The sequence below is a fragment of the Oryzias latipes genome, chromosome 21 (genome assembly GCF_002234675.1).
Source record: "Oryzias latipes chromosome 21, ASM223467v1".
NCBI classification, from domain to species: domain Eukaryota; kingdom Metazoa; phylum Chordata; class Actinopteri; order Beloniformes; family Adrianichthyidae; genus Oryzias; species Oryzias latipes.
In genome coordinates, this window is record NC_019879.2 from 11,793,798 (window position 1) to 11,819,794 (window position 25,997).

A 25,997-nucleotide genomic window follows, 5' to 3' on the forward strand; every position below is an offset into this window, starting at 1 on the left:
TCCCTTTTTTCCCATCATGATTTGTTTACACTTTCTCCTGCTAGCTTATAATAATAACAATAAATTAATAATAATGAATGTTATTTGTACAGCGCTTTAAATGGCACACAAAAATGTTGTACAACACGTGAGTAAAACACAGTCAATAAAAACAAGAGCTAATACAATTAAACTAAAAACATAAAAATGACAGATTTAAGATTAAAAGTAATTTTTAAAAAGATTAGTTTTTAGTGATTTTTTAAACACTGGGTGTTGGGGCAGTGTTCAAGCGGGTTGGGGCAGCGATTGGCTCTGTCTCCACAGGTTTAATGTTAGGTCCAACAGTGGAGGGACGAAAGGTTTGCATCAGAGGAGCACAGGTGTATAGTTTTGAGCCAATGAGGAAAATGAAGACGAACATGGAGCTAGTCGTCTACAAGTAGATGCATCCAAATGCTGTGGATCAAGGAGCTTGTGGCCTGCTGATCTTAGCACCTATGTCACTGCTACAGGCTTATTCAAACAGCATTTTTTTTGTCTTCTCCTGATTCACAATGATTTGAATAAAGAAATATGCTGAAATGCAATTTAATCATAATTTTCTTTACCACTTTTCTGAGTATTTTTTTTTTATTCAAGTTGAGATGAATCAGGAGCAGACGAGAAAATGCTGTTTGAAAATACTCTTTTTCGTGACTCAGCAAGTGAAATGGGCAGGCCAAAGTCTCCCTGCTCCGCTCCATTCTGATGCATCCACTTGCAGACAAATTAGATACATTAACATCTTAATTTTCCTCATCTAAGCTGGCATCTGGCTCAAAACTGTACAACTGGATAACTCCAATATTGTTCACCATTTTTGTTGCACCACTAATGTTTGATTGGGATTGTGAGGCGGTGTAAGCAAGTGGGAGAGATAGTATAATAGACAAAGGGATAATGGGATGTCAGCCGAGGCTTACTTCTGTGCCAACTATCTGGCCCACAACTCAGAAGTAAATTTCTGATGAACTCCTGTCGCTCTGCAGAAACTACTGTATCTCCTAGAAAACGAAACAGGTTTTTGATTTGTGCTAAAAACGGGATAATCATAATTAAAAGACCACTGGAAACCCTTTTACGATAGATCAAAAGATGATCAGAGTGGGCCTTTAAGGTGTGACAGGAAGCTGTAGATTTAGGTGATGTTTAGACATATTCATACTCTGCCTATTTCTCAACTGAAGCAGTGATGGGTAAAATACTTTTAAAGAGTATTTGATTTCTTTAGCTAGTGGATGCAATCGTAATTGAATTACTTTACTCATTCCCCAGTTTAAAAAGTAATTCACTACTTGCTACTTTACTTTTTTCCACTCACATACAAATTCTCAAGGGAATAAAGTTAGCACAAACACGATACCCTTGTAAAATTCACAAAATAAGAACATATAGGCTATACAAGGACAAACATGTTTTTAGCACCACCTCTTTAATTTCACCACATGAATATGAGAAATGTACATTGTATAGAAACCTACATAATAAATAGATCATTGACACTATAGGGCAGTGGAAAGCAGTTCATCTCCAGGACAAAAAATGCACCTAATTGAAATATTTTTGCCTTTGTTTTCAACAAATTTGAAATAATTTGGTCTCCAGACGAATGCGTCTGTGAATTTGTCCATATTTCCATTCTCTCAATCTCACTTTGAGGTATCCACAACTCTCCATACAACTCTGCATCAACGCGAATGCGTCAGTTTCAATTAACCAAGAGGCCCAGTCAGAGCCAACTGTTCAAACAAATTAATGTGTTTGATTAGTCACCTATGGTTCCACTGTACAAAAATGTGAGTAATGAACTTATGACAGTTTCTATAGTCTAGTAATTGTAATTCAAATACCAAAATTTAAACTGTGATTGTTTAATTATTCCGTTACTGACAAAAGCAGTTAAATTGCAGTGTTACGTTACTTTGTACTCCATTACCCCCAACACTGAACTGAAGCTAATGAAAAACATGTTCAGCTTATTGTATCTGTTGAGATTGCCATCAAACTGTTCTTTCTTCAGCTTCTTCTTCCTTTCCTCGTGCCTCATCATATATTTCTGACATAGTTCTGCTGGTGCGGCCTGCTATGCTGCTTTCTTTCGTTCCTCACCTTGATGTTTTAACAATTTTTTAAATTATAGCAAGTTTATTTTTTTTTGTTGAATCAGATGGAATCGGATTTCTCCGTACTGCGTTAAGAACAGAAAAGAAAAATGTTGACGTAAGCACGTCACTTGTGATAGCCAAACATCTGCAATGCGCATGCGTCCGTAAACCAGGAAGTTGTGTTTTGTATTGACGGAACAAAATGGAACAGCTGTGTAATGAAAAGACATGATTTAACAAGTGAGTGGTTTTAAAAATATTTCTTTTTCTCGTCTTATTTACTACGCAAAAAGGAAAAGACTAAGTTGAGCAATAGAAGAGAAACGAGTGTTTCCTTCAATGAAGCCGGGTGCTGCCTGGAACTGTGATGCTAATCAGGCTAAATATTAAACATATTTTTGGTGTCATTACAAATTGTTTTAAAACACTAACAAAATGAAGAAATTCTTATTAAGAGTTTACGTCATTAATTGCCTTTTTTAGTTTTACCCTATCAACACGACAGCTGTCCCTGCTGTTCCTTTGTTTGTGTTGTATCTTTGTAGGGGGGTTAGCATGAATCTTTTGACTAAAAACCACCAACAAAAACCTTCACAGTAAAGGTACGTAAAAGAAACCAAAATAGCTAGGCTAAAAAAGGGTGCACTATTTTATGGTTTAATGTACACAGTAGACAAATGTAATGTTATGAGCCCAAGGTTTAAACAAGGGGAAAAATCTTGAATGCAGTCAGTGTGCGAGAGAATTTGGTAAATTGTCCATCCCTGTTGAAATAATACGTAGTAATTCATCTTTTCCATTAACCACCTCACACCTTTATTTAAGGACTTTATTTGGTTAAGTTTATCTGTCTTCACAAGAACGTTTAGGCGAAGATCACAGCTTAAACGGGACACCAAGGATTTTAAATAAATAATCTTTACGTTAAAGTCAAGTCTGACATGTAAACAATTTTGACAATGTAAGCCTGAAGTAATTATTAATTATTTAAATATAATTCAATACTTCAAAGACAATTTAATACATTTTATTCTTTGAACTATCTAACCTTTTTATTTTACCCCCCTCTTTTTTTTTTTGAACATTTGCTTTGTTGGTTCCTTATAACTTATTTCTAACATCCTTTCCTTCTTCATGTAGGTGCTTCGATAAATAAAATATTTCAAATACATTTCATCACCTGTTTAGACCTTTAAATCTGGAATGAAAACTGATCAAAGTGAAGATATGTAGATGAAAAAATGTAGAAGGGATGATGGGGGAATTAGGTCAGATTGGGCTCTGTTTCTTTCTTGATTTGACACTTTAAAGAAAACACCTAGAGTAAATCATTGTAAGCATTGAATACTCACTATTAGGAAATAACGTATTTTTTCACATAGTAGGTGGAATAATTTTCCGTACCTATGGGGCTTGCTGGCACCTCGAATATTGAAACAAGGTCGTGGTGGCTCAGTGTTTTTGTCACTTATGTGTGACAGGTCATTTGTGTGAACAAACTGCCAATGTATAAGCTCAAAGGCGCGATCTGTTAAAAATTCAAACCTTTTGTTTGTGGGTTACATGTATGATTAGTCGCTATTTCACACAGAAACTCCTCTAATGAAAGATTTGCAGTCACACGAATATTAATTTTTAAATGAAGTTGTTCTAAATGCTCAAATATTGATAATTATTAAAATACTATATAGAAACAGTTGTTTGCCTTTTTCTGTTGTGTCTCCAAATAAAACTCGGTTTACGTTTTTTTGGCAGCAGGTGAGACCTCATCCTGCCGGAGTTGCAGCCATGGTCTGCTGCCCCCGCTGCCCCAGGCTGTGCTCCCGCTCCTCAGCCTACACTCTGCTGCTCGGCCTGTGCTTTGTGACATTAGGGACCAGTCGCATCCTGCTGCTCAAATTCTCAGCCAATGCTGGTGGGTATAAAAACAAAAAACAAAATACAGCACATTTGTTAATTTCATCTGAAAATGTTTTCCACATGTCTGCTGAAAAATAAGAACAACAACTTTTTCTCTGTTTAGACAGCCAATATGACTTCCTTCCTGCTTCGGTCAATCTGCTGGCAGAGGCCCTCAAACTACTCTTCTGTTTGGTTATGTCAGTCAGAGTCATCATCAGAGGTAAATTTCAAAGTCACCGTGTTTTTACAGGAGTTTCTTTAAGTAAACTCTGTGCGGTATCTCATCAATAGCAAAAATGCAGGTATAAATATGTATGTATACAAAAAACATTGTGAATGCTCAGCAATACAATTACCAGATGACGCATTGAGTTCACCTTATGACCAGTAGTTACAGAAGCTGTGCTTTAAGACATATGTCAGTCTAAAGCAAATATAAATGAACTGAAAGAGATTCAGGAAACACACAGACCTGTTAACACAGCAAAGGACGCCGAGCTAAGGTTCCTCCTTTTGCTAGAATTTCTGCATCCATGCAGTGAGGCATGATGGTTAACAGTCTGTGGCTCAGTTGAGGTGTAAAAACTCTGGTTGCTCTGAAAGCAGCTTCACTTCTTCTGGATTTCCATCTTCCTTTTTTCAGTTCCCCATAGATTCTTGAGTAATTTACCTTTAAATGAGTTTGCATTAGTGACTGCTCCAAGTAAATGAGGTTTTCAATTTGCTCTCTGAAAATCAAAGCTTCCTAAAGCTTGATTTGCTCTACTGATGGAAAAAAAAACATCAGCAAATAGTTTATATTGAGTTGAAGCAAACATGGCATGTTCCCTACCAGTGTTTTATAATTGGAGCCTGACTGCCTAATTTGTGAAAAGGTATAACAGATTGTTTGCAATGAGGTGGTGTGTGTCCTGCCACCTCAGGATCATCCCACATAGAATTAAAAACAAAGTGAAATGCTTTGTTCTGTAGGCTTCAGGCTGTTCTTTGGTGTATTAGCAGAACTCATAAAATGTAGTCTTTAGCATAAAAAAAGTATTCCTATATTATAACATGAAAATGAATGTGTGGAGAACTGTGTTTCTGATGGTTTCAAAAGATGTAGTACATTTAAACCTCCCGTCCGTCTGTAAATCTGTGTTAGGTTTGAGTCTGAACTTTGGTTCCTCTCATGTCTCTGCAGAGGGACGGTCATTCAGAAGTTTGGGCAGCACTTCCAGCTCCTCTTTGCTCAACTCCCTCAAATGGTCCGTTCCTGCTTTCCTCTACTTTGTGGACAACATCATCATCTTCTACGTGATGACCTACCTGCAGCCTGTTAGTGGACACTGATTGAAATGTGCAGCTACTCTTTTCAGTCCATTGAGTACAGAATGTGTCATCTCTGACTCTGCCCTCGTTGTTTTCAGGCCATGGCAGTGCTGTTCTCAAACGTTGTCATCCTGACCACTGCTGTGTTATTCAGAATTGTGTTAAAGTAAGTGGAGACAGTGACCATCTCCTGCAATGTCCTTTCTTTTCAGTTTTGATTTTACCTGACAAAATAATTGAGTCTTTTTTTAGTGTTTGTGTGAGCCACATTAGAAGCTAAAACCTATGATTTAAACAGAATTAGTAATATATTTATCACATTTACATGAACGTTCTTAACCTCCTGCACAAATGGAATAGAATCAAGTGCTTTACTGTCGTCATACAAGAAGCACAACAAAATGTAAGGCAGCCATCATGTTAAGGTGCATTAAGGATCAATCAAAGATACATTTTAGAGTTACTACTAATAAATCAGTAGTGTTTGATTGCAGTGATCACATTAACGTTCTTAACTCACTACTAAAACAGAATAGAATACAATGCTTTATCGTCATCATACAAGGGTCATGATGAAATTGAAGGCAGCCATCATGTTAAGGTGGATTAAGGATCATAAGAATAAAAGACGATACTAAAAGCAGTGTCAACCTGTATATGTGTACGGATGTCAAGGCGTTTGAAATGGGGTAATAACTGTGCTTGAGTCAAATGTGCTCAACTAAAAAACAGCCGTCTGTTTTACAGGGGAACTGAGTTGAAACGATACATTTAGCTGCTGGTCTGAGTATCTTCTTCAAGCTACAGAAGCTACTTGGATGATCAGCAAATTGTTTTCTAGGTTGAAGTCCAGCAGAATCCTGAATGACTGAGAACCTTCACAGACTTTGACTTAAACAGTTGCAGGATCTCCTTTCACAACATTTCTCTTTTGATTTTGTTTTTCCACGTCATTTTAGTAAGAATTTTCTGATCCTGATAACTGAGAGTTTCTTCTTTTCTTTTAAAATGATTCTTTTAACTGGTTTTCTTAACTGTTTTTGTGTCCTTGTCCTTCAGGAGGCGCCTGTCTTGGGTTCAGTGGGCAGCTTTAGTTATCCTCTTCCTGGCCATCGTTTCCTTGACAACCGGCTCAGGATCCAAACAGAACTCCATAGTGGTGTCAAGCCTTCACTCAAACCCCCTTTTCACACCCTCCAACTCTTGCCTTCTATACACACAACTCTTGGATCAGATGAAAAACAGCAGGTAATGCTCATGCGCTAAATTGTGCTCAGATGTTTAACTAACTAAAAGGGTAAAAAGATATTACAGGTTTTTTTATCTATATTTTCTTGATCTTCTTCTCTCCAAAGCTTTAGAGCAATGATGTAGTCCTTGAGGTCACTGTCCCACTTGTTTTCCAGAATACCCGCCCCGCTCCTATAAATCACTGATTACTTTTGCGAAGTGTGTTTTACCACCAAGTGTTGGTGTGATTGAAGAACAAGCAGGGTAGTGGCTTCTGGGACTGGTGCCATTTCACTGCCTCAGTTTTCTTCTAACGGATTAGTAAACTAAGAAGCTGAGTTCTACTAGTTATATAATCTACAATTTGAGGACTCCAAGAGTGTATTTCTACTAATTCCTCTTTCGTTTTGAGGCTAAACTTGATTTCAAATTGATAATTCACAGTGAGGAAAAACTTCCACTAGGAAGTTCCAACAGTTCCTCAAAAATCAGAATTGAAAAACTCTTGGACTGCAACTGGGGTGTGGGAGGAGTTTGGTGCAAGGGTCATCTCTCCAAAATCTTATGAGAGGGAAGTCCCCATAGGTTCTCTTAAAGTCCCACTTCAATCATCTTTTGATCTACTGTAAAAGCGTTCTCAATGCTCTTTTAATTATGATTATGCCATTTTTAGCCAAAATCTAAAAACCTGTCGTTTTCTAGGACATAGTTTCTGCAGAGCAGCAGTTCATTAGGAATTTATGTCTGAGTTGTGGGTGAACTATTAGCACGAAGCAACCCTGACCCCCCTTCACCATTTCTGTTGCTGAGAGCACACTGTTTACAGTCTCTTCTGCTAGCTTACAGACCCTCTCAAACCCAATCAAACATTAGTGGTGCAACAAAAATGGTGAACAATATTGAAGCTATCCAGGTGTACAGTTTAGTTCCAGATTCAGCTCAGACGAGGAAAACAAAGACGTACATTAATCTTTATGTCTGCAAGTGGACAAATCAGAATAGAGCGAAGCTGGGAGAAATAGTTTTTTTTTTCTTCAAACAGCATTTTTGTGTCTCTTCCTGATTCACAACAATTTGAACAAAGAAATACTCAGAAATGCAATTCTGAGCTTAATTGCCCTATATGTATGTACTCCATCATCAGAAAAAAACCCACAAAAACATCTTAAAAACACCATTTTCATCAGAGTGGGTCTTAAACCTTCCAGCTTGCTTTGTTCTTGTGTGAAACAGCACCTCACAACAGAGCTTTGTCCAGAAAAACAACCAAATGCATTCTTGCTGGCTTGGGACGGGACCCTTATATAATATATATAATATATAAAAGTCCCAGAACTTCATTTATTGCCTTTATGTAGAAAAACATTGTGTAAACTAGGAAGGGAAGAGTGCATGACATCATTTAAACACACATGTATTGGTAAAGGGAGGAACGAACCTCGATGGAAACATGGAAAGCCTTTCCATTGCACATTTATAGACATTTGATAGCAAAAACAAAGAAGAACGGAACACAGAACATGACTCACTAATATAACAACATTTTTTTTATTGGTATGATTGTATGATAATGACCACATGCATCAGTAAATAAACCAATAGTGTTTAATTTTAAACAGTCAGCTGAAGTGACTCAGACCTGAAGGAGCGACGCTGACAGAGGACATGCAGGAAAACACAGTTTTGAATGAAGGAATGCAACATTAGTCTTCTCTTTCTTGCTTATGAGCAGGAAACCATTTCTAATTTCAGCTGTTAACGACTGATATCTGTGGCTTTTAAGCAAAGCTTCTGTGCTTGAGATGGTCTTGACCTGTTTTTGAATCCATGTTTGTTTTATTCTACACCAAAAACAGAACATTAGATGCATACACAAATCTAAATGACACATGCAATTAACTAAACACCAAGATACCTGTAAAAAGAAAGTGTGAGAAACAAGGAGAGAGGCTGGGTCTAAGCTTTAGATCTTCAACTTTTTGGTTTTTCTTATCATAGCAGCGCTGGTTCGAATCCCAATTGGGACCTTTCTGTGTGGAGTTTGCATGTTCTTCTGGTGCATGCGTGGGTTTTCAGCAGTTTCTCCCTACCGTCCAAAAAACATGCTTCATAGGTTAGGTAATTGGTGTCTCTGAAGTGTCCTCAGGTGTGAATGTGAGTGTGTAGCCCTGCGACAGACTGCTGACCTGTTCATGGTGTACCCTACCTTCACCCAACAGTAACTGGGATGGTTACTAGTGACTATTAAAGGAATTCAGCGGGTTTTGTAAATGAATAGATGTGCTAATGTGCAATGGGGCTGAGCTAACCCCTTTTTACACTTCAGTTCAATGCAGTCATGATGACAGGTTTCTCCCAGTGATGCAAAGGACTGACAGCAGAATGTAATTCCTAGTTTTATTAGTCAGAAAAAGTCAGCAAAAAGATTGGACCGGTTTTTGGTGTAAACAATTACAAAACTGTCTCTATGAGAAAATTAGGAAAAGCATTTTGGTTGCAATTAATGACCAAAGAAAGGCTAGCTCTAAACTGTCATCAAAAGCTTCAAAACCACACATTTAGTTTTACATGACCTGTATTTCTGCAGTAATGATTACATTTAGTATTTATTAACATGGTATCCATTGCTGTGAAGTTTTTACGTTTGTGTATGTTCATGTTGCTGTTTGCAGTGCCTCTGCTTTGTGGACTTCATCTCTTCCTGGTCAAGCCTGGAAGGACCGGATGCTGGAGAAACTTCGATATCTGGGCGTGGGCCACATCCTGATTCTGCTGCAGTGCTTTGTCTCCTCTATGGCCAACATCTACAACGAGAAGATCCTCAAAGAGGGAGAGCAGCTCACAGAGAGCATCTTCATCCAGAACAGTAAACTGTGGGGAGCCGCTCGTGTAGAAAAAGCCTGCAGTAGAAGCAAATGTGTGACTTTGAAACTCATGGTGTTCTGTGTGGTGTTGTAGGTATGCCTTTGGTGTGGTGTTCAATGGCTTTACTCTTGGGGTGGGCAGTGAAGCCCGAGGGCGCACTCTTCACTGTGGCCTCCTTTACGGCCATAATATCTTTTCCCTGGGCCTGGTGCTGGTCACCGGTGAGTATTGATGGAAAATTACTATAGTGGTTTAGTATATTCCTTTATTTTGGGCAATAACAGGAGTTTCTGCTTCTGATACACATCACACTAGCTGCCTTTGCATTGATTATAAAATTACCCAAATTGGATTTGCGATAATAAATTTGCGTCATATGACAATTTCGGGGGGAAAAACTCTCATTTATCGAAAAAAAGGTTTTTGAGCTTGAAGGTGTTTTGAGGCGTATCGAAATGGACGTATATCGCAAAACTGCAATAGAAAACTCTTTATTTTGAATTAAATGAGTCAGATAGTGATGGCAATGTGCTTCTTGGTATGAACTGGTTGCCTTTTAAGCACTGCACAGCGGGAGCCACCAGAGGTCACACAGTTCATCACAAGATGAGCGTGTCATGCAGAATTGTTGGATCTAGACCTCCTTTGTAAAATCACTAACCACCATTTCCCAAAATCCCTTCATCTGTGGACACTCCCACGTGTTAGGAGCTCCATGGCCTGAATAAGACGCCAACGTCTCCTTTGATGGATGATGATGAGCGCTAGTGCCGTGATAGAAATGTGACTCTATCTGCTGTAAATCATTTTTCACACCCGTCGCTGTGTTTTTGAATAAATTATCACATCAGTTGGTTTGTGTTTATGTGCATAGTTATGATTTAATTTAGAATGTTTAAGTACGAAATTGTGTTTTTTTTCACTTTTCTAGAATTTTGATGAATGTTATGCACGTTATGTGTGTAATAGAAACTAAGCTAATGAGAAGCTTTATTTAGCAATGCTTGAGGAACAGTAAATTAGGATCACTAATGATAATCTGGATAAATGGCAGTCTTCAAGGTAGAAAGGAGAAAAGGTGAGGGAAGACAAGAAATAAAAATGAATCAAAAGGCAGACATGCTCACGGAGACAAAGTTTGAGATCAATTATAAGGTTTGCTTGTTTTCCTTGTCTTTCCTTACCGACTCTGTGTCTTCCTGGCAGCTGCTCTTGGTTTATCGGTGGCTTTCATCTTAAAGTTCAGAGACAACATGTTCCACGTGCTGACCGGCCAAATCACCACCGTCCTGGTAACTGCCATCTCCCTCTTCTTCTTCAACTTCCACCCTTCACTGGACTTCTTCCTGCAGACCCCTATGGTTCTGCTGGCCATTTTTATCTATAATGCCAGCCGCCCTAAAGACTTAGAGTACAGCCTGCAGCAGGAAAAGTTACGGGTCATCAATGGAGAGGTGTCTGAAAGGTCTAGAGGGGTAAGCTGCTAAAACACATCCGCCTCCTAATTTTTAATGCACATACCAGGTGCTCTGTAGAAAACCATTTTGCTTTTTTCTATTCGCTGATGCAGGATGGCGAGGAGCTAGAACTACTGACGAGGACGGACACAGACAGTGAATCAGAGGAGTCACTATGAGCAGCATCACAGAGGCTCCTGAAGGAGATTCAGCACAGACTTTTTGTTGAAGCGTTTACAGTAAATGGCAGCGATGTTGGGATCAGCTGGGACTGTGACAGAAATCAGATGCTGGAGTTTTTCAGACGTATGGATCCTTAAATGATTCCAGTTGTAATTGCTGCTCTTCAGCTGCTGATGAGTGACCTCATTTCAGGCTTTTCCTCCTTTTCTTTTTACCTGTTTTTAACACTTCATTCATCATGTGAGAAATAAAGAGATTTGGAAAGTGTAGATTTAAAAAGTATTTCTTTTTAAATGTGTTTTTGTTCATCTAATAGAAATACAAATGCAGCATGCAAAATTATGTTTATTGACATTCTTTTCAGGAAAAGGTAAAAAGAAAGTTGTGCCAAAAAATATCAAACAAATCTGTTTCCAGCCAAGGTTTTTTTTTTCACATCACATCCTTTTTAAAATGGCTAAATAACTGATCAGGTTCCTTCAAATGTTTGCCGCATTTATTTTATAGCAGGAAAGTGTCAGATTTATGTTTTTATTATGAATAATAAATGCATACTTATGCAGAAAAACTCTTCCTTCATAACTAATTCTAGAACAAAATAGGCTTAATATTTTTCCACAAGATAGTTGGTAACCTTTTTCCCTGAAAACTGCTAATGTCTGTTCTTCATCCTGGTGTATTTGTTTGTCTTATACAATTTCTGACCTAAAATATTAGAAACATTGTTTTGAACAGTGACATTTAAATTCTATTTTTGACAAGTAGAGACACTATTTTCCATATTTTTGTTTTTGTGGTACTCTGGCAAGTCAAAACATACTCATATGTTTTCAGTGTTTTCAAGTACTGAATACCAGTACAACCACTAAAGGAAAACTCAGGTATGTAATTCTGAGGTCGAGACCCAAAGATCACAACAGACTTATGAGCCTCAAAATGTGAAAAAAGATTGTTTCCTGAACTGCAATGCTAAGACCTTCATTGTGCTCTAGTGAAAACATGACCTGTCATTTTTTGTGCAGTGGATATCTAACGGTGTGTGAAATCCTTCTGTGCTGTCAAACACTGACTTTAACATTGAAAAGTCATCATAAAAATAACTGCATCTGGCTCAGACAGTAAGAAAATCATGCATTTAGTTACAATCAGGACCATAAATATTTGGACAGAGACACATTCTTTCTAATTTTGTTTCTGTACATTACCACAGTGAATTTTAAATAAAACAATTCAGATGCCATTGAAGTGCAGACTTTCAGCTTTTATTCCATGGGTTGAACAAAAAGATTGCATAAAAATGTGAAAAACTAAAGCATTTTTTAAACACAATCCCTTCATTTCATGGGCTCGTAAGTAATTGGACAAATGAAATAACTGAAAACAAAATGGTCATTACTAATATTTGGTTGAAAACCCTTTGTTGGCAATGACAGCCTGAAGTCTTGAACTCATGGACATCACCAGATGCTGGGTCTTCTCTTTCTTAATGCTCTGCCAGGCTGTTACTGCAGCGGCTTTCAGTTGCTGTTTGTTTGTGGGCCTTTCTGCTCAGATCAGATCCAGGTGAATGCAGCCAAACTGATTGGGTGGCATTTCATACAGTAATACAGATGGACATCGACCCAAAACATACAGCCCAAAGCAACTAAGGAGTTTATTAAAGCAAAGACGTGGAATATTCTTGAATGGCCAAGTCAGTCACCTGATCTTAACCCAATTGAGCATGCATTTCAAGTTCAAGAAGACTAAACTTCAGACATAAATACACAAATAAAACATTTAAAATGTCTATTTGTGTATAAAAACATCACAAGCTACAACTGATTATGATATCAGTTCAACCTATCTTAAATGAATATTCCTGTAATGTAATTGTGGAAAAACCCATTGTGTGTTTGTTCATATTGTTTGTTATATTGTACCGGTAATTGAACCCACCATTACGTATCACAATGAGGACCCAACATGAGGATAATGACCTAAAACATGTCGTGGACTTGAAACCTTTTTACTTGTCATACTGTCCATAAAGTATAAATAAAACTTTGGGCAACAAAAGAAATGTAGAAGAAAAACAATGTGACAGCTTTTAAAAAATTGCACATTAAACAAGACAGATACCAAATAAATACACATTATGTCAGCCCACTATCTACAGAATACAGGTCTATGCTGAAAATCTGAGTCGTATCTGGAGAAAAATGAAATAAAGTGAGACACAAATATGCTTAGATGACAAATGTGTATAATCTAGGTAGGGATTATATACCTGATATTCCAAAATCTCCTATAAAACCAGATCTGATGAATGGGTGTTCAGCCTATTGTTACCTATGGTGTGTGTCAAAAAGCACATTGTAAGGTTTACACGAGGAACAGCAGAACATTCAAGGCGCTAACTCCATCTTTTGGAAGGAGTATCACTTTAAAACAAATGAATGTTTAATACTGAAGGTAGTTGGGAATACCCTCCATAACCCTGGAGATACTCCCCTAATAATCATGTTCATATCCATGCTGATGGTAGCCATAACCTCCATACTCGTCCTCAGGGCAACGCATGCCAAGCGACTGCTGGATAGCCATCTCCTGTCTGCGCAGCTGCATGGAGTCCACCAGGTCGTAAATGATAGCCATGGACCACATGGGAGAAGGGTACCAGGATTTGACGTTGCCATCCTTCCCAACCAGCAGCATGGAGAAGTATTCTGGACTTATCTGGAAGTAGTTCCTCATGTCCTTCACCAGAGTGGGCGACAGTCCTTCACGATCCACTGTGGCACTTCCTGAATGGATCAGAGGTTTAGATTAGAAACAATGAGCAGCTTGAACCAGCCACGTCTTTCTGTCTCCCAAGTAGAATGTCACTAGACAGAACTTAGTAAACTTAGTAAACTAAGAACTAAGTAAACGTTTAAAAACTACATTGAAAGATCAACATACAGAACTTGAAAATCACAGTGGGTGTTTTTCTGTCAGTCAGACAAATGTGTGTGTTTTTGTATCATGCATTATCCATTTTCTATACCTGCTTAGTCCATTTCAGGATAACAGGGTTGCTGGAGCCTATCCCAGCTAGTGATTGATTAAAGCGGTGTTCACCCTGGAAAGTTCTCCATTACATCATAGGGCCACACAGGCAAACACATACTAACATTCACATCTAAAGGACAATTTAGAGTCACAAATGAACCTATTTCTCAAAAGAAATCTGTGGGATTTTGGCTCCTGGGAGCCAGCAGGGACTTCCTGTTTGGAACGTGACGGGGGATGGGTCATAAACAGGCAATGGAGGCAACGGTGCAAACCACTACACCACCAAGCAGCCCTTCTTTGATCATAGTTAAATTATACATCATTATATATAATTATGTTAATGACATAGTAATTACTAAAAAAAAAGCTTGGTGGAAACCTTTCATTGATTATTTAAACTGCTCAAGATTTGCTTTCAAGCCATTAAGATGTGCCATTTTTTACTGAAAAAAATAATGGTCTTGAAGCTTTCCGAGGCTTAGAAGACTTCTTTATTAATCAAGATATTAATCATATCTTGTAGCACTGTGAGGTTTCATTTAATGAAAATTGCATTATCATTATAATGTATTATTATTATTAAACAGACTTGCTCTCAGCTGATTGAATGAAAGATATATCATTTCAATGTCTAACTGTATTCACTGGGGACATGTGAGACAGCCAACTCCCTTATTCTTTAGCTAACATCAAATCCATATCGTTTCTTTTCAGTATTATTGGACTAAAGTTTAGTTTCATCCCCATGTTCTACATTTGTTGATATAACGCTGAACATCATGTTCATGTCTGCTTCTTTTTGATCCACTTGTTTTCTTTAGTTTAGCTGCTTCATACATGGGATGTGTTCCTGGATGTTTTCCCGAAATCATCGACAATGAAGAGTTCTGTAGCACAATATGGAAAAAAAAATGTTTGAAAAAGTGCCAAATAACTGCAATATAAAGCTTAGCAAGAATTGCCAAAATGCCTGCTGGGAAATTTCTGAAATAAAGTCATCACATATTCCTTTTTCTTTCTCGTACCTGATTATGTAGAACAGCAGGCACAGACACAGGGACAAATCATATAATTAAGTGATTCTGTTGTTTTGTTTATGTGCAATATTTTTTTCAATTTTCATGACTTGTGTTAACTTTGTAAATTATATGGATGTCAAATAATATTAAAACCTTTGCTGTCCTATTTTGGGAAAGCTCTTACATTTCCACAGCTTGGAAAAAGTCATGGAAACCAAATACTGTCAAATCTATGGCGCTTGACCAGCATTACTATTTTGTTAACTGTTGTGATCCTGTGTGCATGCTCTCCTCCAGAGCCTGAGCCACACCTGCACCTCATCCTGGCCGTGCACCTGCTCCTCATCTGCTCTTCATCAGCCACTCTACATAAACTTCACATGGACCTCCAGCCGACGCCAGACTATTGTTCACCTCTGGTAACAAAATTGGCAAGTACTATCAGAGCTAAAGTCGTTTTTATGTGTCCTAATCCTCCTGTTTCTGTTTGCCTGCCTGCAAAACTGTCAGCCCGCTATCCTCACTCTGTTCAAAATAAAACTCGTTACCCGGAAAGCCGTGTCCGCATTTGGATTTCACCTTCCACCCACCTGCCCTAACACAAACTCAAGCTTGGTCACTCCTACCACAGCGTTCTGACCTCGATTTATCTGCTCAGTGGAAACATGACTGTAGTTTCCTGTTCTTTTTTTTAAGCTAGGAACATGTTTGAGTGCAAAAAGGTTTCTTAGTTTTTTTTCTTTCCTTTTTGAACAGAAATGCTTTTGAAGAAAATCAGCATTTTGAAAAATACTGAATGTTCACATTGATGGTAGCAAAAACATGGTAACATGGAACATAATAAACAAAGAAAAGAGCACTATTAGATTTCAGTTTCATTTGTTCAGGCACCATGTGCAGAAACAGACATGCAGAACTCTAGGTACATGTAGGTCACATTGTTTTGAGATTTTACCATTAATGGGATATAATTCCAAGACTCCGCCCATGTCTGGCAGCTCCTTACCAACCAGCTTCAGAATTGCAATGTGTCTCAGACCTACATCACACATGAGAAAAAACAGAGCAAAAACATATTCAGGGAAAAACCAACGGTTTGTCATCAACCAGATCAGATTCTGAGCTGATTTATTCATCTTAACCCTTGTGCTATCCTTTGACCCCACCCTTGCATTGACGTGTTCTCCCTACCATGACAAAGGTGGATAAAGGTGGAAAGATTTCATGTAATCCATGGACACCGGTGAAGATCACAAATCATTGAAGAAAAAAGCTTCAGCGCACTGTCTAGTGGGTCTAGATGACCCAACTCCCAACGTTAAAGTGCCTAGGATAGCACAAGGGTTAATCCAGCAAAGCTGCAACTTCTAAGACAAAACAAATTGTTTTTCCCCCGTTTTGCGTCTAACCTCCAGCTGAACATCTCTGAAACTAAGAAGGTACTAGACTTTTCCCAGGCTCCCCCCTGCTTTACAGCCTATCAACATGGATGGTGAAGGTGGAGGTACTTAGTTATATTCTATCATATTGCTGTCACAAGTGTCTTCTTTTGTGCTGCTGTTTGCTTTCTGTGTCAAGGAAAGCCTCCTGCTGCTCAGCTGCACTCCTCCTGGAGGTCCCTCCTCCCCTCCCTGCTCTCAGGTGTTCACAGCTGGTTCTCATGTGCTCCTGATTTGTGCCCTTCTTAAGTTGCTCTGTACTCTCTGTCATTGTCGCAGCGTTGTGGTTTACTGGCTTCTCTAGCTTTGCTCTTGGCATTAAAAGCCCTTTCGAGTTATTTAGTTTGTGTGTCTTTCCTGCACCTGGGTTCCTCCTTGGTTCCTCGTCACATTACGCTGCGACCATGTCCAACCCAGCAGGAGATTCGTCTCGACGAGACTTACCTGGATCCACCGCCGTTGGTGGCTCCGTCACCAACGGCGACCGAGATGCGGGGCTTCATGTCGGGTATGCAGCAGCTTCACGAACGCCTCTCCAACCTGGAGCATGCTTCCTCGCCTTCTCCTCGGCAGACCAGACTGGGTCACCCTGAACCGTTTGATGGGACTGCTGCTGACTGCCGGGCGTTTCTCACTTCCTGCCGGCTGCAGTTTGACTTTAATCCTGATGATTTCCCCTCTGAGCAGAGAAAGGTGGCGTTTGCTCTGAGCTACCTAACCGGAAGAGCCAAACGATGGGGACTGGCGGAGTGGGAACGCGGATCGGAGCTGTGCCGCTCTTTTCGAGTCTTCTCCACCCGGCTTCTCACGGTATTTGATCCCACCACGCCTCATCGTGCTGCCGCTTCAGAGCTCCTTCGTCTGCAGCAGGGATCCCGCTGTGTCTCGGACTACGCGGTGGAGTTCCGGACCTTGGCTGCCAGCACCCGCTGGCCAGATGAAGCACTGCTCGACGTCTTCCTGCGGGGCCTGTCCGACGCTCTCAAGGACGAGCTGGCGGCTAGGGAACTTCAGGACGACCTCGAGGACCTTATCGACCTGGCGGTTCGTATCGACCGGAGAATGAGGGAACGGGGTAACGAGCAACGCAGCCTTCCAGGTTACCGCCTACCAGTCCCCGTGGAGGTTTCTCCGCCTCTTCCCAATTCCTCCCCGGAGCCCATGCAGCTAGGAGCTGGCCGTCTCTCTCCGGCTGAATGGCAGCGCCGCATACGGGAGGGACTTTGCCTTTACTGCAGACGTTCGGGACACATTGTGCGCAACTGTCTGGGAAACGCCAGGGTTCCCCAGCAGTGAGGAAACTGGTGAGCCGCAACTATTCTTTTTCCTCTCCTTCTCGTCCTTCTACCAAGGTCTGGGTGGCATATGCTGGAGCCCAGGCGGAATTTGACACTCTTATTGACTCGGGGTCTGATGGGGATCTGATCTCCCAGGAGGTGGTGGATAGACTGAAAATCCCCACTGAACCTCTGTCTCCAGCATTAGACATTCATGCCATTAATGGGTCCCTCATTCACAAGGTATCTGTTCGTACTGTTAATATTTCTGTGTCTATCTCTGGAAACCTCTCCGAGACCATGTCATTTTATGTTGTTGAATCCCTTAAACCTCCTGTTATTTTAGGGTTTCCCTGGTTGAGCAGACACAAAACTCACATCGACTGGGCTTCGGGGCGGTTTTTGTCTTGGAGTCCCTTTTGTTTGCTTAATTGCCTCTCCTCTGCCTCAGTTCGTAAAGCTGTTGAAGTTCAACGGTCCCCAGACCCTCCAGATCTCTGTAAGGTTCCGTCTGTTTATCACGATTTAAGTTCTGTGTTTTGTAAAGTACGGGCCAAATCTCTACCCCCCCATCGCCCTTATGACTGTGCCATTGATCTTCTGCCGGGGACCCAACCCCCTAAGGGGCATATATACCCCCTATCACCGCCTGAACGAGAGGCTATGGACTCGTACCTGCGGGAGAGTTTACAGGCGGGGCTCATTCGACCTTCTTCCTCGCCTGCTGGGGCGGGTTTTTTCTTTGTGGGGAAGCGAGACGGGGGTCTGCGACCCTGTATTGACTACAGGGGTTTGAATAAGATCACCGTACGTAACACCTACCCCTTACCCCTACTGCACACTGCATTTGACCTGCTTAGTGGGGCACGTATGTTTTCTAGGTTGGACCTCAGGAACGCATATCACCTTGTCCGGGTGAGAGAGGGTGATGAGTGGAAGACGGCGTTTAACACTCCTAGTGGACACTTTGAATATTTAGTTATGCCTTTTGGACTAACAAATGCTCCTGCAGTATTTCAATCTTTGATCAATGATGTTCTGAAGGACATGCTGAACAAATTTGTGTTCGTTTATCTGGATGATATTTTGGTTTTTTCACCTGACCTGGATTCTCATGTGCAGCACGTCAGAGCCGTCCTCCAGCGCCTCCTAGAGAACCACCTCTACTGCAAGGCCGAAAAATGCGAATTCCACACTACGCGGACTCGGTTCTTGGGGTATGTGGTCTCTCCTGGGCAGGTCCAGATGGACGACTCTAAGGTTCAGGCCGTCCTGGAGTGGCCGGTTCCCTCTGGTAAGAAGCAACTTCAGCGCTTCTTGGGGTTCGCCAATTTTTACAGGCGTTTTATCAGAGGTTTCAGTGGCGTTGCTGCACCCCTTCATAGGATTACGTCTGATAAGGTGCGTTTTGTTTGGAACGAAGAAGCTGAGAAGGCTTTTAGTGAACTGAAGAGACGCTTCTCTACGGCCCCTATACTGACTCAGCCTGATCCCTCCAAGCAATTCATTGTGGAGGTGGATGCATCTGAGTCTGGTGTGGGGACTGTGTTGTCACAGAGAGCGTCCGATAACAAAGTACATCCCTGCGCGTATTTCTCCCGCAAGCTCACTCCTGCGGAGAGAAACTACGATATAGGGAACAGAGAACTTCTAGCTGTGAAAGTGGCCCTGGAGGAGTGGCGCCACTGGCTGGAGGGAGCTGAGCAGCCGTTTCTAGTTTGGACTGACCACAAGAATCTGGAGTACATCCGGTCTGCCAAGCGCCTCTCTCCCCGCCAGGCTAGGTGGACTCTGTTCTTCGACAGGTTCGATTTCACCCTCTCCTATCGACCGGGAAGTAAGAATACCAAACCGGACGCACTCTCCCGTCAGTACCAACTGGAGGAGGAGGAGAGACCTGCTGAAGACACGCCTGTGCTCCCCTCCCGCATGGTGCTCGGAGCCACCCGCTGGTCTCTGGAGCGACAGGTACAGGCTTCCATTCCAGATCCTGCCACTATCCCCGCCGGCTGCCCGGAGGGCCGACTCTTTGTGCCATCGTCTCTTCGAACCATGGTGTTGAAGTAGGGGCACTCTTCCAGACTGGCCTGTCATCCAGGGGTTACAAGGACTGGTTTCCTCATTGCCCAGCGGTTCTGGTGGCCCTCGATGTCTTCTGACATACGTGCTTTTGTGTCAGCCTGTCGTGTTTGTGCTAGTGTCAAGACCCCCAGGACTCCCCCTGCCGGGCTACTCCACCCTCTACCTGTGCCGTCTAGACCTTGGTCCCATGTTGCTATGGACTTCATCACCGGATTACCAGTTTCTCGAGGTAAAGCGGTTATCCTCACTATCATTGACCGTTTTTCTAAGTTAGCCCATGCCATACCCCTGCAGAGACTTCCTTCAGCCAAAGAACTAGCCACCCTGGTTTCACACCACTTGTTTCGCCTTCATGGCCTTCCTCTGAGCATCACGTCGGACCGGGGCCCGCAATTCATTGCAGCCTTCTGGAAGGAGTTTTGCAACCTCCTCGGGATCAAGGTCAGTCTGAGTTCTGGTTTCCATCCTCAGACTAACGGCCAGGTAGAGAGGTATAATCAGGATCTGGAGACATCGCTGCGAGCCATGTGTGGAAAGAACCCCAAGACCTGGTCTTCACAGCTCCCATGGATTGAGTACGCCCATAACTCCCTGGTCAACTCTACTGGGTACTCTCCCTTTCAGGCTGCCTATGGCTTTCAGCCTCCCTTGTTCCCACACCAGGAGCAATTGGCGACCTCCTCGGGGCCAGCTGCGTTTGTGAGACGATGTCGTCGCACCTGGAGCAGGTTCCGGCTGGAGCTCCTACGGAACCAGGAACGTCTCGCTATGGTGGCTAACCGGCGACGGATTTCTGCTCCAGACTACAGGGTGGGAGACAAGGTGTGGCTGTCCACGTCGGATATCCCGCTGAAGGGTGGTTCCAGGAAGATGCAGCCCAGATTCATCGGCCCTTTTACCATCTCTCGTATCATCAACCCTGTGGCCGTGAGACTGGACCTGCCTCGCTCCATGAAGGTGCATCCGGTGTTCCACGTTAGTAAGCTAAGACCTGTTCGGAACTCTCCCCTGCAGCCGGATCCCACTCCCCCCTCCTGCTCCACGGATGGTAGGCGGTGGCCCGGTCTACACTGTCCGGGAGATCCTCGCCTCCAGGAGGGTAGGTCGTGGCATCCAGTATCTGATCGACTGGAAGGGCTACGGTCCGGCAGATTGCCAGTGGGTGCCTGCACGCCACATCTGCGACCCCACGATGATCGCTCGCTTCCATCGCCTCCATCCAGATCAGCCTCGTCGGGGTCCGTCTGGTAGCCGGACTTAGGGACGGGGGCTCTGTCAAGGAAAGCCTCCTGCTGCTCAGCTGCACTCCTCCTGGAGGTCCCTCCTCCCCTCCCTGCTCTCAGGTGTTCACAGCTGGTTCTCATGTGCTCCTGATTTGTGCCCTTCTTAAGTTGCTCTGTACTCTCTGTCATTGTCGCAGCGTTGTGGTTTACTGGTTTCTCTAGCTTTGCTCTTGGCATTAAAAGCCCTTTCGAGTTATTTAGTTTGTGTGTCTTTCCTGCACCTGGGTTCCTCCTTGGTTCCTCGTCACATTCTGTCTAATTCCAGCAGACTAAGGTCCTGTGTATATATATATGTTCAAATGTAGTTCCTCCTTTGTGAGATGCAGTTGATCTTAACTCATCACCAAGTCTTTCTTTTCAGCTAGTTTTCCTGGCTCTACCTTTACCCTACTCTGTATCACCCTGTACCCCTTTCTACTTCTATTTATTTTCAGTGTCTCAACCTTCTTTTCTTAATAATTGAGCAGAATGATTAAAAAAAATCTAGTTTGGAAGTCTCCTTTATATTGTGTTTCAGAAATAAATGTCAAAACCTCAAAGCCAGAATCCCTGGGACATTAGTCAGAATGAAATCGTTAACATTTGTATCTGCTTAAGTAACATCTGGTCCCGGGGTCTGCAAGGGCCATTTAGATCAATGAATTGAATTTATTCTATTGTTACTAGTATAATAAATAAAAAATCACCTATTTTTGCATAAAACATAAACATAAGATTTCTTTTTCAAAATAAAAAATAGTTCATTATGTTTGACAGAGGTTCACATTATGTCCTCTCAAAAAAGACACCCGGACAGCATAGAATTATCTCAATGCAGCAACTGCAGTAGTTCAAAAAAATGTGCATGGTTTATTTTATTGTTGTTGGTGCATTTTAGCCTGAAATTTGTAAATCTAACTAACTCAAATAAAATTGAGTCACCTTACCTTACTTAAAAATCCTTGAATTGAGATATAAACTCCGGTGCACCTTAAGTATGAACTCTGGTTGTGCTTAGACCCAGGATTAAACGGAGAAATTGTTTCTATATTTGACATTAGCAGCTGGATAGCTCATTTGAGTGGGTGTAGGACTGTATGAAGGAAATCTGGGTTTGCTTCCCAGGCTGTGCAATGACCTAATTCCAGCGTGGGTCCTTAGGCAAGACCCTTCACGCTGGTGCCTATCTGGGCATCCCTGAGCCATGAAAATAAAGGATTGTGTCAGGAAGGGCATCCGGTGTAAAAACTTTCTGCCAAACCACCAGTGCGAACAAGTGAAAACTGATTAGCTGTGGCGACCCCTGACGGGATCAGCTGAAAGAGGAACAAAAATGTCGATACTTTACATCAAAAAACACTTTAAAATTCCCCTGGATGGTCTGAGAAACGAATGTCAGTTTTGACTGTTTCCCCTTTAACAAAGTCTCAGATAAATAATAAAAATGAATAGATAGTTTATTGCAGCTAATAAGATTAAATAAATCATACCTCTCAACTTATTTCTGTCACAGTAATACTTTATAAAGCTGCACTAGTAACGTCTGTAATCTGTCTATAGCTTCATTGCATTGAACTCTATTGAGATGTTTGCATCTGTCAACGCAGTAGTAAACTAACAGATCAGTTACAGTTTTCTGAAGGGACTAGTTGGTTCAGATGACTCACCCAAATTACAAGCCTGACTGTTTAAACCATAAAGTTGCTGCTGATAGGACCAATCCTCGTCGTTTGGGGCAGAGATGATAAACAAGCGGCGTCTCCATCGAAACCTGCAATTACAAAAATATATATATATATATATATATATATATATATATATATATATATATATATCACAGCTTGAATTTAAATACCTCTTTGGTACATGATTGAAAATAAATGCAAGTGGAAACTGCTAGTTCGTACTCAACATTCTCCCATGCAATTACTGCCAAATGGGGACAACCCAAAATTATGCTTCAAAACAACCTCTGTAATCTGTACTTTGCACTGTCTCCATAGAAACCAAAAATGGCCTGTCTGCTTTTGATACTTCTTTAAAAAAGTGACAACATTGATTCGGTTTTGAGAAACTGCAGAGGATTCATTTAACTTTATTTTCTATCAGACAGGGGAAAAATCGGGCTCATTTCTACTAACGGTGACCATACAGTATGCTACCTACTTACTGTAATACTTTGTAAGGACAGACAAGTTTATCTCAAAGTCTAGATTCACCATAAGACTTTTTTTTTTTTTAAATAGAAGGTTTGATGTGGGACCACTACATACACAGTCAAAGGCAAAAGCCCTAGCTTTCTGATCCCCTGTCACCATGGAATCTTGTCATCATGGAATGTCACCTCTGTGCTCTGTTAACCCTTGTGCTATCCTAGGCACTTTAACATTGGGAGTTGGGTCATCTAGACCCACTAGACAGTGCTCTGAACCTTTTTTCTTCAATGATTTGTGATCTTCACTGGTGTCCATGGATTACACGAAATCTTTCCACCTTTATCCACCTTTGTCATGGTAGGGAGAACACGTCAATGTAAGGGTGGGTCATCTAAGATAGCACAAGGGTCAACCCTTGTGCTATCCAATGTTGGTCAGAACGGAGCGATACCTTGATTTCACGTGTTTCAAGGTAATAAACATGGACTGGCAGACATAAATTGAGGAGAACATTGACATCAGATTGAGAGCAGCTCTTTTACACACGGGTATTTCTCCGTTCTCCAAAACGTAACAGGGCCTTCTTTCAAAAGAGATTTCAGCTCAATCATCTCCAGTTCGCTCGCTGCCTCATCAGTGACAAGCGGGGATCTCAGGCAGTCACTCTCTGCATTAAAGGATCGATTCGAAAAGTGATCTGTGGTCGTTTCTGCTGCAGGTCCTCAAACCGCAAAGTAAAGTTTCCGTCCAGTTGCACAAGCAGCGTCACGTTCTGCGCTTTATTAATTTGGATTGCTGCCTTCTGCTGTGAGCTCCGCAAAGAAGGAGAGTGGGACAGATTGCCGTTTTGAATGTGCACTTTGAAAATCTTCAACTTGTTAATAAAGGAGACAATTTGTGTCAGATTAGGAAGAGTTTTTAATTTTTCCCGGGATACGTTTTGTTCTTTTCTGCCATGAACTATTTTACTGCTTCCAAAAGCTCACAATAATAAATATAGTGACGCCATTCTGTTCAGTAAAAAAGTAAGAATCTTCCCATTCTTCCAGAAACATCCTGCGTTTATCTTTATACTCTGAATTTCGCCATTTTGACCATGAGAGTAACAGTCTGCACGCACATCATATGTTTAGTTGTTTTTTCCGTTTTTGGGCGTAACCTGCGCAAATGATTGGCGATCACGTATGTGTCGGGAACAGCATCAAAACAAACACACTTCGAAATTGCTTTTATTATTATTTATTATTTAATACCCTCTGATGGATTTGAGTGTGGTTTACAAGCGTAAAAACTATGAAATGAACAATATATAGAAAATACGATGAGACGCAAAGGCACGCGGCTTTCGAGCCGCATGCAGCTCGCAGCATGCAGCTTTTTCGCCCCTTCTGCTCCATAGTTTACAGCCATACTGGATGTTTAACACATATAAGGAGAGCTTAGCTTCCTGTGCTCTGCGGTTGGGAATGAGGTCCTGAACGTCATTTGTGTTCATGTCCATGATGTCAGCTCAGGGTAACCTGGCTCTTTTGTGGGGGTGCTTCCTTGTTTTCTTTTTTAGTTTATTATAGTTTGTGAATCGACGACAGTTACAGTTTGTCTGCTGTTTGTCTCGGTAAAGAGTTTTACTTAACTGAAAAGGAGGGTCTAAGGGCAAGGACGCCCAGTTTAACTTTGTGTGTTTAGTTTAGTTTAATCATTACCTACTGAATCTTATGACTTCTTCGTTATGATTTCATGTACAATTCTTATACGATTACCAGCATCTAGCCCATTTAGACGACGATTGTTGTAATATTGGGCTGTATAAATATAATTGAATTAATGTTTACTCTTACTATTAGCCATCGTTAATTTGTAATGGGAGGCATCTGAGGGTGTCGCTGTGCCACGGTGCAGAGGGTATAAAAGGAAGTTTATGTGTGGTTGCCATGGTGCTAGAAAGGTAATAATGTTTTTATCCTTACCTGTGGCTGATGTTGTAACCCTTGTGCTATCCTAGGCACTTTAACATTGGGAATTGGGTCATCTAGACCCACTAGACAGTGCTCTAAACCTTTTTTCTTCAATGATTTGTGAACCTCACTGGTTTCCAGGGATTACATGAAATCCTCTTCACCTTTATCCACCTTTGTCATGGTAGGGAGAACACGTCAATGTAAGGATCGGGTCATCTGGACCCCATAGGATAGCACAAGGGTTAAGCAGTGGTTGATGTTTTTATTTTAATTTTATGACAGGATCACGGCAGAGGTAGATCCTGTTTTACCGGGGGTTTTCTGGACTGGGTATGAGGTTTTGCAACGCACCAGTGTTGGAGTACTGTGCCCTGCTGTCCTGTTCAAGTTTATGTTTTTGGGTTTTGTTTGTCGTGATTGATTAATCAAGTGGAGGAGCGGCGTACTTCTCTTGGTCATTTTTGTTAAAGTTACTTCCCTCAATTCACACTCGTGGACATTATTTCCATGTTGGTGGTGTATCTGACCGAGTTTGCTGTGCATCACACTTATCCTGCATGTTTGACATTTTTTATTGGTGGGCATTGATTGTTTGCTGTGGTGTTATCGGTATGGCATCAGACTGTTAAACTGTAAATGATGGTGCCTCTGTGTTAATAAAACTTTTAACCTGCTTCACGGCATTTATCCTTTT

At 41.4% G+C, this 25,997-nt stretch overlaps 2 protein-coding genes across 4 annotated transcripts in view; one reads left to right on the forward strand and one right to left on the reverse strand.

The window, feature by feature from the left end:
* Nucleotides 1-2,270: 2,270 nt before the first annotated feature.
* On the forward strand, nt 2,271-11,413 carry slc35a5 (solute carrier family 35 member A5). 2 transcript variants are annotated; one of them, XM_004081600.4, is made up of 10 exons: nt 2,271-2,366; nt 3,882-4,041; nt 4,150-4,248; nt 5,212-5,345; nt 5,438-5,505; nt 6,399-6,587; nt 9,242-9,442; nt 9,528-9,655; nt 10,641-10,909; nt 11,005-11,413. In XM_004081600.4, the coding sequence occupies exons 2-10, from the start codon at nt 3,915-3,917 to the stop codon at nt 11,068-11,070; spliced, it is 1,281 nt and encodes a 426-aa protein (XP_004081648.1). In that variant the 5' UTR covers nt 2,271-2,366; nt 3,882-3,914; the 3' UTR covers nt 11,071-11,413. The 2 variants fall into 2 exon arrangements, with proteins under 2 accessions (XP_004081648.1, XP_011487759.1); XM_011489457.3 differs by having other exon boundaries at nt 3,885-4,041.
* Nucleotides 11,414-12,010: 597 nt separating this feature from the next.
* The window catches only part of ccdc80 (coiled-coil domain containing 80), a 29,500-nt gene continuing 15,513 nt past the window's right edge, over nt 12,011-25,997 (reverse strand). For both annotated transcript variants that reach the window (XM_023950564.1, XM_023950565.1), the window contains 3 exons: nt 22,857-22,960; nt 16,085-16,168; nt 12,011-13,860 (listed from right to left, as the gene is read on the reverse strand). In XM_023950564.1, the coding sequence (XP_023806332.1) occupies nt 13,568-13,860; nt 16,085-16,168; nt 22,857-22,960 (481 nt within the window). In that variant the 3' untranslated portion in view covers nt 12,011-13,567. The remainder of the gene's footprint in view (nt 13,861-16,084; nt 16,169-22,856; nt 22,961-25,997) is intronic.

What these genes read in the sequence shown, in the direction of transcription:
- slc35a5 (XM_004081600.4), top strand. Translation starts at nt 3,915, where the DNA reads ATGGTCTGCTGCCCCCGCTGCCCCAGGCTGTGCTCCCGCTCCTCAGCC. An exon ending in TGATGACCTACCTGCAGCCT is followed by an intron (nt 5,346 to 5,437) that starts GTTAGTGGACAC and finishes CGTTGTTTTCAG; the next exon opens with GCCATGGCAGTGCTGTTCTC. An exon ending in GATCAGATGAAAAACAGCAG is followed by an intron (nt 6,588 to 9,241) that starts GTAATGCTCATG and finishes TGCTGTTTGCAG; the next exon opens with TGCCTCTGCTTTGTGGACTT.